The 13,333-nt window shown below is 48.3% G+C and overlaps 1 protein-coding gene across 4 annotated transcripts in view; it reads left to right on the top strand.

Annotated features, from left to right (window-relative positions):
- Positions 1-4,158, top strand: part of MICU1 (mitochondrial calcium uptake 1) — a 295,337-nt gene extending 291,179 nt beyond the window's left edge. For all 4 annotated transcript variants that reach the window (XM_011991109.1, XM_011991108.1, XM_011991110.1 and 1 more), the window contains one exon: positions 3,138-4,158. In XM_011991109.1, coding sequence (XP_011846499.1) covers positions 3,138-3,298 — 161 coding nt within the window. In that variant the 3' untranslated portion in view covers positions 3,299-4,158. The remainder of the gene's footprint in view (positions 1-3,137) is intronic.
- The last annotated feature ends 9,175 nt before the right edge of the window (positions 4,159-13,333 follow it).

Raw genomic sequence — 13,333 nt, 5'->3', positions numbered from 1 at the left:
TTTTTTGAGACAGAGTCTCACTCTGTCACCCAGGCTGGAGTGCAGTGATGCCATCTCTGCTCACTGCAACCTCCACCTCCCAAATTCAAATGATTCTCATGCCTCAACCTCCCAAGTAGCTGGTATTATAGGCGCCCACCACCATGCCCAGCTAATTTTTTGTATTTTTAGTAGAGACGAGGTTTTACCATGCTGACCAGGCTGGTCTCGAACTCCTGGTCTTAAGCCATCTGCCCGCCTCGGCCTCCCAAAGTGCTGTGATTACAAGCGTGACCCACTGTGCCCAGCCTAAAGTACAAATATCTTAAGCGTCCAGCTTGGTGAATTTTTAAAAAGCTGAACACACTTGTATAACCAGCATTATTTAGAAACATCACATTATCAGGACTACAGAGCCCCACTTGGTACCTCCAGTCACTTCCTTCCCCAAGAGTCACCACTTTTCTGACTTCTAGTAACACAGTTTTACCTTTGTACTTTATGTAAATAAGCCAAAGGTTTTTTTGTTTTGGTTTTGGGTTTTGTTTTGTTGGGTTTGGTTTTGGGTTTTGTCTTGCTGTGGGGTTTCCTGTCTCTGAGGATGCCCATACTCTCTTCAGCCAGAAAACATGAGCCAGTTTAGGTTTTGGGTACTCTACAGAAGTAAACCATTTATTCCTTCCTTCCACACTCCTCCCAGACCAATCATGAGTAGAGGTAGGTTGGTGGGTTTCCTGCTGTCTTACCACCACCAGTAATGGGTGTCATTCTTTGAATCAACAGGCTCCTGGGGTGTCTTGCAAGGGGTGACTGTACGTCTGCTATCACAGTGGTTACTGTTCCGCGTGGCTTGGGTGATTTCTAGTTAAAACAGATGCTCTCGGCCAGGCTCTGTGGCTTACGCCTATAATCCCAGCACTTTGGGAGGCCGAGGCGGGCGGATCACGAGGTCAGGAGATCGATAGCATCCTGGCTAACACGATGAAACCTGTCTCTACTAAAAATACAAAAAAATTAGCCAGTCATGATGGCAGACACCTGTGGTCTCAGCTACTCAGGAGGCTGAGGCGGGAGAATGGCATGAACCTGGGAGGCGGAGCTTGCAGTGTGCCGAGATCGCACCACTGCACTCCAGCCTGGGTGACAGAGTGAGACTCCATCTCAAAAAAAAAAAAATAAACACATACTCTCCGGTGGGTGCGGTGGCTCACACCTGTAATCCCAGCACTTTGGGAGGCCGAGGCAGGTGGATCATAAGGTCAGGAGTTTGAGACCAGCCAGGCCAACATAGTGAAACCCCATCTTTACTAAAAATGCAAAAACATTAGGGCCAGGTGCGGTGGCTCATGCCTATAATCCCAGCACTTTGGGGGGCCAAGATGGGCGGATCATGAGGTCAGGAGTTAGAGACCAGCCTGGCGAACATGGTGAAACCCCATCTCTATTAAAAATACAAAAATTAGCCAGGTGTGGTGGCACGTGCCTGTAGTCCCAGCTACTCAGGAGGCTGAGGCAGGAGAATCTCTTGAACCCAGGAGGTGGAGGTTGCAGTGAGCCAAGATCTTGCCACTGCACTCCAGCCTGGGCAACAGAGAGAGACTCCAGTCTGGGTGACAGAGCAAGACTCCATCTCAAAAGAAAAAAAATTACAAAAATTAGCCGGGCATGGTGGCACGTGCCTCTAGTCCCAGCTACTTGGGAGGCTGAGGCAGGAGAATCTCTTGAACCTGGGAGGCGGAGGTTGCGTGAGCTGAGATCACGCCACTGCACTACAGCCTGGGCGACAGAGCAAGGCTCCGTCTCAAAACAAACAAACAAACAAACAAACAAAACAGATGCTCTCCAAAGTTTCTTCCAGCCCTGAGATTCTGACGCTGAATAGGGTGGATTGGGAAACCATGAGAAAATAGGCTGGATCCAAAGCTGAAGTTTGATTTTGGTTTTCCCCATGAAACCCTTCACCATCTCTCCACTGCAGCAAAGATGCTATTGCAGCAGTCTCCTAACTGACCCCATATTCCAGGTGTGCCGCCTTCCAATTCATCCTCACACAGCCAGCCAGAAAAATCTGTCCAGAATGGAAATCTGCCTACTTCTTACTCCCCTGCTTCCAGTTTTTTCTGCTATTCCATTGCCTGAAAGAGAAAGTGCCAGCCCTTTAGGAGCAATACACACCCTGGGGTACCTGTCTCCTGCCCACCTCTTTTTTTTTTCCCCTAGAGACATGGTCTCACTGTGTCACCCAGGCTGGAGTGCAGCGGCCATCATAGCACACTGCAGCCTTGGCTCCTGGCGATTGCTGCAATCACTGGGTGGTAATCAAGCGATCGTCCTGCCTTAGCCTCCCAAGTAGCTGGGACTACAAGTGTCCACCACTATGCCCAGTTAATTTGAAAAAAATTTTTAGAGACAGGGTCACACTATGTTGTCTAGGCTGGTCTTAAACTCTTGACCTCAAGAGATCCTCCTGCCTCAGCCTCCCAAGTAGCTAGGATAACAAGCACAAGTCACCACACTCGGCTCCCTGCCTTCCTCCTTAGTTTACTTCCCAAACACCTGCCTCTTTAGTGTCCAGCAATACCTAACTGCCTACTTGTAGTTCCCTAGCAACCACACTGCGTCCTGCCTGTACCCTTGCTTATGCTACTTCTCCTCCCTGGAATGCCTCCCCCGCCTGCCCTTCACTTGGCCAATTGCTGCTAATCCTGTGAGATTCTACTCAGGAGTCACTTCCAGGAAGCCTTTACTGTCTGTCCTTGCATCACCCTCAGTCAGGGTGGGAGATTCTTCCTCTGTGCCTCCATAGCATCCTCTGTTTACCCCACACTGTGGTAATAATGTGTCTCTCCTACAACTCGGGAGTGTTTCAAGGGACAAAGCTCAAAGCTCATTTATCTCCTTGTTCTAAACAGTTGGCACAAGACCTGGCATATACTGTGTTTTCATTCAACTTTTGTCACACTACACTGAACTGTCACTGAGTTGCAGTCGGTAATATCAGGGAAGGAATAAACTAATGAATTCTAAGATAAGAGAATTGAGTTTGGCTGTGAGAATGTCTGGGCTTTGGAATCCACTTTGTGTGGACAATGGAATTTTCTCAGTGGTATTGTTCCTAGGCCAACACTTATCCCTGTTGTGTTTGCCTCTTCCTCTAGGCAATGGTGAGCTGAGCAATAAAGAATTTGTTTCCATCATGAAGCAACGGCTGATGAGAGGCCTGGAAAAGCCTAAAGACATGGGTTTCACTCGCCTCATGCAGGCCATGTGGAAATGTGCACAGGAAACTGCTTGGGACTTCGCTTTACCCAAACAGTAACCCCACACTGCAAGAGGGGACCTCTCCACCCCCAGTACCCCGGATCCCCTCCGCAGAGTCTCGGCAGAGCCCTTTGTGCTGCTACTTCTGGAAGTAGTGTCCCTTCCTCCCGGGGATGACCTCAGGACTCTGTCGGTTTCCCCTTTGCCCTTCCTCGTCCCCGTGTTCTGCTGGGCTCTGATTCTGCCCAATGATTATCCCCATAGGTTCTCAAAAACATGAACAAGTCTGAAAAGCTCAGACATTTGGCAGCCTAAACAGCACTACCCATTCAAGCACCCGGTGGATAAAGAATGCAGGGAACCATCCACACAGCTGCCAACCCTGGGAAGCATCCAGTTCTCAAATCGTTTTTGCTATGGATTTATATTAACGAGAACATTCCTTGCTTTCCCTTCTGCTGGTATTTTAAAGCCACAAGTAGGGAAGATATCTGGCAGGCAGAAAGAAGTCTGTGATGATAAATGAGAATGAGGATGACCTAGGCACCCTACGCTAGCGTGAGAAGACTGCACCCCAGGAAGGATCTGTGTTAGTCCCTGGGATGGCTCCAAGGTCTGCTCTAGGAAGGCAGCATGCTCAGTGGGAACACAGCAAGATTCAGAATTTAAAGTAGTTGCTTCATGGCTCTCTGCACTCCCTTTTCTTCCTCGCAGCCTCCTTAAGATGACTCCAGTGTGACTCTGTGCTTAGTGAGCAATAGTGATTGAGCTCATGTTCCCTGCAAGTGCCGCTTCCTCTCCAGGATGGGCCTCTAAAGCTGAGGCCTGGCTGGGAGCCTGTTTGCCCTCTGTCTTAAACAAACACTTGTAAAATACCACTTTAATTATAACCGTTTGCAATAAGCATCCCCAAAGTTCCCTGTCTCCTTTATTTTAGGGTCCTCTAGACCCTTTTCATTCTATGTCCCCACAGGGTTTAAGATTTTGCTGGAAGCAGACCTGTTTTCTTTCTACCAGAGTCTGGTTCTTTCTGATGAAGAGCAACTTTAGGCACAGACAAAAAGTGAGGGCTTTTGGAGGTTAATGGTGGCATTGACCCTGCACAGTTTGGTTAGCATTTCATTCTGGGCCAACGTGCACAGTCCCTGCTTATTCATGCCCCACAGTAAGGAACTAAGATGGGGAGTATGTGAGGAATCATCTAGTATGGTGGACCTAAGTTTTGTGGGGTTTTTTGTTTTTGCTTTTGTTTTGAGACAGGGTCTCGTTCTGCAACCCAAGCTGGAATGCAGTGGCACAATCCCAGCTCACCATAACCTCTGCCTCCCAGGCTGAAGCCATCCTCCCACCCAGGCCTCCTGAGTAGCTGGGAGTATAGGTGCATGCCACCACAACTGGCTAATTTTTGTATTTTTTATAGAGACAGAGTTTCGCCACGTTGCCCTAAGACTTTCACCATGAGAACATAAGTTTTAAGAACCATAACAACCAGCCGGGCACGGTGGCTCACACCTGTAATCCCAGCACTTTGGGAGGCTGAGGCTGGCAGATCATGAGGTCAGGAGTTCGAGACCAGCCTGACCAACATGGTGAAACCCTGTCTTTACGGAAAATACAAAAATTAGCCGGGCGCGGTGGCAAGTGCCTGTAGTCCCAGCTACTCAGGAGGCTGAGGCAGGAGAATCACTTGGACCTGAGAGGCAGGAGGTTGCAGTGAGCCGAGATCGCGCCTTTGCACTCCAGCCTGGGTGACAGAGTGAGACTCCGTCTCAAAAAAAAACCTGGGTGACAGAGTGAGACTCCGTCTCAAAAAAAAAAAAAAAAAAAAACATAGCAACCAGTGTGGTGGACCCAGTGTTGCCGCTAACTCAGTGTGCTCTTGAGCAAGCCATTTCCCGCCTGTTTCCGCGTCTATAGAATGACAGCTAGGGATGGGCTAAAGGAGCCTTGAGGTTTCTTCTAGGTCCCAAAGCCTCTGCTTCAGCTCTCCTCCAGAACGCCTGCAGTCCCCAGAACCTCCAGGTGATGCTTCCTGGCATGTCTCGTTGGCATGGCCAACATCATAGAACCACCACACCGAAAACTCAGCACTTCTGTGAGGTGGCTGCTCTGAATGTGTTAGTAGGGAGTGCTTGTCAGCCAGAGAAGAACAGAGGCCTGGCTCTGCACCTGTGGCTCCACTGGGAAGGTACTAACCCTAGAATTTACAGAGCAGTTTAAGAACCTCCTTTTTTTTTTTTTCTTCTTTTTTGAGACAGAGTCTTGCTCACTCTGTTACCAAGACCGGAGTGCAGTGGCATGATCTCAGCTCACTCACTGCAACCTCTGCCTCCTAAATTCAAGTGATTCTCCTGCCACAGCCTCCTGAGTAGCCAGGATTACAGGTATACGCCACCACACCCAGCTAACTTTTGTATTTTTAGGAGAGATGGGGTTTCACCATGTTGGCCAAGCTGGTCTCAAACTTCTGACCTCAACTGTTCCACCCACCTTGGACTCCCAAAGTGATGGGTTTGCAGGTGTGAGCCACCACGCCAAACTACAACCTCACTTTTAACATCCTTTCTGGGATATTAGATTATCTCTCAAAGGAGCTGGCCACTCTCCTACCTCATCTCTCTGTCAACTTTCCCCTCTTGGGGTGTCCCTCATATCAAAGTAAAGGCTTTGCTCTGCTCATTGCACCAGGCCTGGGGCATAAGCAAAACATGAGCTTTTCTTAAAGTTGTCCCAGAATCCTAAAATCACTCTTTCCTTTGACCCTCCTTTCTTCAGCCTGAAAGAGGAGTCTCATTCCCAGTCTTTGTGGGACATTCATTTCCCTACAAGAGATCTGCTGATTGGCCTGGGTTCACTAAAGCTGAAAGCTGGAGCATGGCAGGAGAGGGTCAGGATCTCACGTGCAACATCTTGAAACCGAGGGTCAAGGGTACATATCACAGGTACATGGAATTCCAAATGAACTCCACCAGCTCCTAGGAGTGCCTGAGGAAGCAGAGGGTGGTGCAGGTGCTCAAGAAGACGTGACAGCCGCATTTTGGCACAATAGGTTAAATGTGCAGGTGAGAGGTACAAGCTAAGTCACCCAGAAGAGACCAAGGTCCCCAAGGAAAAAGTCAAGGTGACGTGAGCAGCCAGAGAGGATTTTAGTAGGCAGAGTTTTTGATAACCTGGGGAACATACGGGAACACACAGGGTTGATTTCTGCTTTGCTTTTTATTCAAATTGTTTCTTCTAGATAGAATAAGCCTCCGCTCCTCCAAGACTCAGCTAATCCAGCATGGTGGCTCACATCTGTAATCCCAGCACTATAGGAGGCCAAGGTGGGAGGATCGCTTGGGCCCAGGAGTTTGAGCCCAGGAGTTCAAGGCGACACAGCAAAACCCCACCTCTACAAAAAATTACAAAAATTAGCCGGGTGTGGTGGCACACACCTGTAATCCCAGCTAATCCGGAGGCTGAAGTGGGAGGATCACTTGAGCCTGGAGGCAGAAGTTGCAGTGAGCCGAAATCACACGACTGCACTCCAGCCTGGGCAACAGAGTGAGACCCTGTCTCAAAAACAGAATGTGCATACATGATCTTTAAGTACCCCACCTAGTTTTAGTTCTGGCTAGAGCATATGCTCTTTAACCCTGTTGGACTCTAAGGCAAAGGAGAGGTCCAGGCAATGACTGCACCCAGGCAAGGAAGCAGGCACCGCAGCATGGGAGCCAGGAGCCAGGCTCCTTGGCGAGGGTATCCAACTGCAAGCCTTAGCACAGTCCAAGCAGGGTTATGTGCCCTCCCAAGAAACAGAACAGGAAGGAGGAGGAGACAGAGTCTGGTTTAGCTTTCAGGCTTCAAGTGCCACCTGCTGGCAAGAAGGCTCAGTGCAGGGACTCATTGGCCTAGAGTCAGGGAAGGTGAGGCTGTTGAGTCCAGCCTAGACCCAACCCTACTCCAGAGAATAGGCCTCCCCAGAGACCTGAGTCACGTGGAGTGGGGTGAAACCAACAGCCACAGATGGATCGTAACCATAAAGAGTGACACTATTGGGAGGCCGAGGCAGGCGAATCACAAGGTCAGGAGATCGAGACCGTCCTGGCTAGCACAGGCTCTACTAAACTCTACTAAAAATACAACAAAAATTTGCCGGGCGTGGTGGCACGTGCCTGTAATCCCAGCTACTTGGGAGGCTGAAGCAGGAGAATCGCTTGAACCCAGGAGGCGGAAGTTGCGGTGAACCAAGATCGCGCCACTGCACTCCAGCCTGGCGATAGAGCAAAGACTCCATCTTAAAAAAAAAAAAAAAAGGGCCGGGCACGGTGGCTCACGCCTGTAATCCCAGCACTTTGGGAGGCCGAGGCGGGCGGATCACGAGGTCAGGAGCTGTCTCTTATACACATCTAGATGTGTATAAGAGACAGGGCTAACACGGTGAAACCCCGTCTCTACTAAAAATGCAAAAAATTAGCCGGGCGAGGCGGCGGGCGCCTGTAGTCCCGGGAGGCTGTAGTGAGGCAGGAGAATGGCGTGAACCCGGGAGGCGGAGCTTGCAGTGAGCCGAGATCGCGCCATTGCACTCCAGCCTGGGCGACTAAGCGAGACTCTGTCTCAAAAAAAAAAAAGAATGACACTAGGGATGAGAATGTAATTGTGCAGAGGAAAAAAGCTATTTATGCCCATGTATTGTTTGTTCTCTGTGTCCTAAGGATGGGAATTGTTCCTAGGAATTAAGAAGGTATAATTCCCTCTCTTCGTTCTGCAGCTCTACTGATCGCCTACCACGGACCCGAGCACTAAGCAGGACTTTCGAGGAGTTTGCATTCTAGTGAGGAAAACAGAAAAGCAGCCATAAAGTTAAGTACAGGCTGCTACAAGAGCACTTAGAAGAGCAGGAGCCAGGCACAGTGGCTCACACCTGTAACTCCAGCACTTTGGGAGACCAAGGCGGGCAGATCACCTGAGGTCAGAAGTTCAAGACCAGCCTGGGCAACACAGTGAGACCTCTGTCTCTAAAAAAAAAAAAAAAAAAAATTATCCAGGCATAGTGGCACATGCCTGTAGTCCCAGCTACTCAGGAGGCTAAGGCAGGAAGATTGCTTGAGCCAAGGAGGTTGAGGCTGCAGTGAGCCAAGATTACACCACTGCACACCAGCCAGAGTGACAGAGCAAGACCCTGTCTCAAAGGCCATTTAATGCAGACTTGGGAGTTCAAGGCAGGCTTGCAGAGGAAGTGGCTTGGTTTATTTAAAAAAGCGCTGAGATGTAGGAGTTACAAAGTGGTCTAGGAGAGTATCCAGGCAGAGGCCAGTGTACAAAGATCCAGAGGCCAGAAAAGCATGTTTCATTCTGGGAAACAGAGAGTATTCAGTATACGTTGAGAAGTGATTTTGTGACCCAAGAATTAATTAAGATGGTGGTCATCGACAAAAACAGATTAAAAATCCAGTTGGGCATACACATATATAAATAACAAAAAATAATAATGGAAATTTTTTAAATGCTTAGAACTAGCTGGGCACTGTGGCTCACACCTGTAATCTCAGCACTTTGGGGGGCTGAAGCAAACAGATCACCTGAGGTCAGGAGTTTGAGACCAGCCAGGCCAACATAGTGAAACCCCATCTCTACTAAAATTATAAAAATTAGCTGGGTGTGGTGGTACACACCTGTAATCCCAGCTACTCGGGTAGCTGAGGCACAAGAATCGCTTGAACCCAGGAGGTGGAATTTGCAGTGGGCCATGATCGCACCACTGCACACAAGCCAGGGTGACAGAGTGTGACTCTGTCTCAAAAAAAAAAAAAAAAAGCTTAGAACTAAATATAATGAAAATGAAACATTTTAAAACTTGCAGGACACAGCTAAGGGAAACTTAAAAACTTTTTAACAAACTTCCACACTTATTTACAGAAAATAGCTGACAATAAGCTAAGCATCTACTTTGAGAAGTTGGAAAAAGAATGGAACAAATCACCTGAGGTCAGGCGTTCGAGACCAGCCTGACCAAAATAGTGAAACCCCATCTCTACTAAAACTACAAAAATTAGCCAGTCATAGTGGCTCACGCACCTGTAGTCCCAGCTACTCAGGAGGCTGAGGCAGGAGAATCACTTGAACTCAGGAGGTGGAGGTTGCAGTGAGCCAAGATCACGCCACTGCACTCCAGCCTGAGTGACAGATACTGCATCAGTTTAAAAAGTAATAAACAGCAGGGCGCGGTGGCTCACACCTGTAATCCCAGCACTTTGGGAGGCTGAGGTGGGCAGGTCACAAGGTCAAGAGATTGAGACCATCCTGGCCAACATGGTGAAACCCTGTCTCTACTAAAAATACAAAAATTAGCCAGACGTGGTGGTGCGTGCCTGTAGTCCCAGCTACTCAGGAGGCTGAGGCAGGAAAATTGCTTGAACCCAGGAGGCAGAGGTTGCAGTGAGCCAAGATTGTGCCACTGCACTCCAGCCTGGGGACAGAGTGAGACTCCATCTCAAAAAAAAAAAAAAAAAAGGAATAATACTATGAACTTTATACCAATAAATTTGAAATGGATTATTTCCTAGAAAATATAATTTACCAGGCCAGGCGCAGTGGCTCACGCCTGTAATCCCAGCACTTTGGCAGGCTGAGGCGGGTGGATCACGAGGTCAGGAGATCAAGACCGTCCTGTCTAACATGGTGAAACCCCCTCTCTACTAAAAATACAAAAAATTAGCCGGGCGTGGTGGCGGGCGCCTGTAGTCCCAGCCACTCGGGCGGCTGAGGCAGGAGAACGGCGTGAACCCGGGAGGCGGAGTTTGCAACGAGCCGAGGTCACACCACTGCACTCCAGCCTAGGCAGCAGAGCAAGACTCCTTCTCAAAGAAAAATAAAAATAAAAAATATATATATATATAAATTTACCCGAAAAACGCAAGGAAACAAAATCTAAACAGACTATACTAAATTGAATCAGTAGTTAGAAATCTACTTAACAACAAAAAGTATACCAAATCCAGGTGGCTTTATATGAGGGAGAAAAAAAAAAAAAAACCGAATCAGATTCTGTAGGGCCCTGCAATCCCAAATGAGGAGTTTGGACTTTTATCTTAATGATAATTAGAAGCCACCGAAGGGCTTTAAGCAGGAAAATGACATAATGAGCTGTGATTTTTTTTTTTTTTTTTTTTTTTTTTTTTTTTTTTTGAGACGGAGTCTCGCTCTGTATCTCAGGCTAGAGTGTAGTGGCGCCATCTCGGCTCACTGCAAGCTCCGCCGCCCGGGTTCACGCCATTCTCCTGCCTCAGCAGGGGTAGCTGGGACTACAGGCCCCCGCCACCACGCCTGGCTAATTTTTTTGTATTTTTTAGTAGAGACAGGGTTTCACCGTGTTAGCCAGGATGGTCTAAATCTCCTGACCTCGTGATCCGCCCACCTCGGCCTCCCAAAGTGCTGGGATTACAGACTGAGCTTTGATTTTTAAAATGATGGCTTTGCCTGCATCCAGGTTGGAATGTGATCCAGGCTGGAGATTTATAATCAGTTTTAAAATGTAGAAAGCAGCTAGGTTTGGTGGCTTACGTCTGTAATCCCAGCACTTTGGGAGGCCATGGCAGGTGGATCACCTGAGGTCAGGAGTTCAAAACCAGACTGCCAACATGGCGAAACCCCGTCTCTACTAAAAATACAAAAATTAGCCAGGCATGGTGGCGGGCGCCTGTAATCCCAGCTACTTGGGAAGCTGAGACAGAAGAATCGCTTGAATTTGTAAGACAGAGGTTGCAGTAAGCTGAGATCATGTCACTGCACTCCAGCCTGGGTAATGGAGGAAGACTCCATCTCAAAAATAAAATAAAATATTAAAATGTTCATGAAAGCCTTGATTAGGGGAATGCCTGCAGAGCTGGAGGAAAGGATTTAGGAGTTGTTTAGGTCTGAGTGATTTGGGCTGAGGGGTAAGCATGAGGGTAATAAATTGGAGGATGATGAAGGGAGAATGAATAATTTAGGATGAAACCTGGGTTTCTGTTTGGGTAACTACATGTATGGTGGTGCTCTTCAGTGGGACTGGGAAATTGGGAGGAGAGCCAAGTTTCAGTAGAAGATGACGAGGCCATTTTTGGCTTGTTGCGGTGCCAAGAGACATCCAGTGGAATTATCTGATAGGCAGACAGGAGGGTCTGGGCCCAGGAAAGAGGTCTGGAGGGAGATATGGTTTGGGAATCTCCTATAAAACCTGGGTTTTGGCCGGGCACGGTGGCTCACGCTTGTAATTCCAGCACTTTGGGAGGCCGAGGTGGGTGGACCACCTGAGATCAGGAGTTCGAGACCAGCCTGACCAACGTAGTGAAACCCTGTCTCTACTAAAAATACAAAACTTAGCTTGGGTGGTTTCGGGTGCCTGTAGTCCCAGCTACTCAGGAGGCTGAGACAGGAGAATCGCTTGAACCCGGGAGGTGGAGGTTACAGTGAGCTGAGATTGCACCACTGCACTCCCGCCTGGGTGACACAGCGAGACTCCATCTCAAAAAGAAATCCCAAAACCTGGGTTCCTGCAATTTCAAGGTCAACTGACCATGAATACATGAAATCTCCAGATCATTTTCCCAACTGAAAATATTAATACCAGCTCCATCTCTTCCCCTAAGGGAAACTGGAAATAGAAATCATCAAAGTGCAAGGACTTTAACCAAAAAGCCTGTACTTGGTGGGATATCCAGGAGACAGACCAGGTTCGCTACAGAGGGCTGTGGTTGGCCTGTGCCCTTATCACTCCAGTGTCCAGCCTCTGGCTCTCCCTAGGTATAGAAGTCTTCTTCTCCTGGGAGGAGGAGACAGCAAGGGGCTAAAATGGGGGTCCAGAGGTGCTGTGGGGGAATATTCACATGTTCATTCAACAAATAATTTATTGAAGCTCAAAGTAAAAATCCGGTTACCTATCAGTTATTCACAGTCCTGCGTGAATTCTTTTCATCATCTTCAATGTGAGGCTTAGCTTGGTTGTTTGTTTACAGTTTTTAAACAGGTAAACATCCACATAGTTCCAGAATCAAATACTGGGAATCCACTGGTATTTGATTCCAGAATCATCCACAGCGTGCAGAGGCTCACGTCTGTAATCCCAGCACTTCGGGAGGATCGCTTCAGCTCACGAGTTCAAGACCACCCTGGGCAACATGACAAAACCCCATCTCTACTAAAAATACGAAAAAATAACTGGGCGTGGTAGCATGTGCCTGTGATCCCAGCTACTCGGGAGGCTGAGGTGGGAGGATCGCTTGAACCTGGGGAGGTTGAGGCTTTAGTGAGTCTTGATTGTGCTACTGCACTCCAGCCTGGACAACAGAGTGAGACCTGTCTCAAAAAAAAAGGTGTCTACATTGAGGTCTTATTCTCAGCCATCCCCACAGCTGCCTGGTATTCCATTATATACCATAGCTTAGTCAAAAGGGTAGTTTATTGAGGGAGAGATTTTGGAGCCTGGAGTTTTTTTTGAAAAAGAAGCCTTGCGGGGTCACATTTGGAGGCAGAAGGAGACACTGGGAAGCCAGGGAGTAAAAGAGCAAAGGCCATGAAGTGGGGCATATTCCACTGACTTGGCCATTCTTCCTGAAGCCTTAGGAAGGAATCTAGCCCCCTGACTTGCTCAGGGAAGCTCTGGATAAAATATGTGAGGAGAGAAAAACCTGCCTCTGGGATTCACTTATTCTGTTCATTTAACAAATATGTATGAGCCTCTATTAGGTATCAGGCCCTGTGCTCAGACCATGGGCAACACGGGGGCAAGACCTCCATCTTGCTTTAGCTGGAGACAGAATATAAATAAACTCACAAGCAAAGGCAGTGAAAGTGGGAGTCCATGGAGGGTCTGGGCTTAAAAAGTGCTATGGGAATTCAAAGCAGGGGGAGTTCCTGGAGAAGCCCCTTTCTCAGCCTCAGACCCTGGCTCAGATGCCATCTCCCACAGGAGACCTTCCCAGTGCTACACACATAACTGACAATTCTGTCTTCTGAGCCGCTGGAATTTACACAGTCCCACTGTCCTTACCACAGTACCCTGTCATTCTTTTCAATCTGTCTCCCTTACTAGACTCCCTGATGGCAGGTTCTGTCCTTATTCATGGTGCATCTC

The sequence above is a fragment of the Mandrillus leucophaeus genome, unplaced genomic scaffold, assembly GCF_000951045.1.
Source record: "Mandrillus leucophaeus isolate KB7577 unplaced genomic scaffold, Mleu.le_1.0 Scaffold39, whole genome shotgun sequence".
In the NCBI taxonomy this organism is placed as follows: Eukaryota; Metazoa; Chordata; class Mammalia; order Primates; family Cercopithecidae; genus Mandrillus; species Mandrillus leucophaeus.
This window is presented reverse-complemented; position numbering and strand designations above follow the sequence as displayed.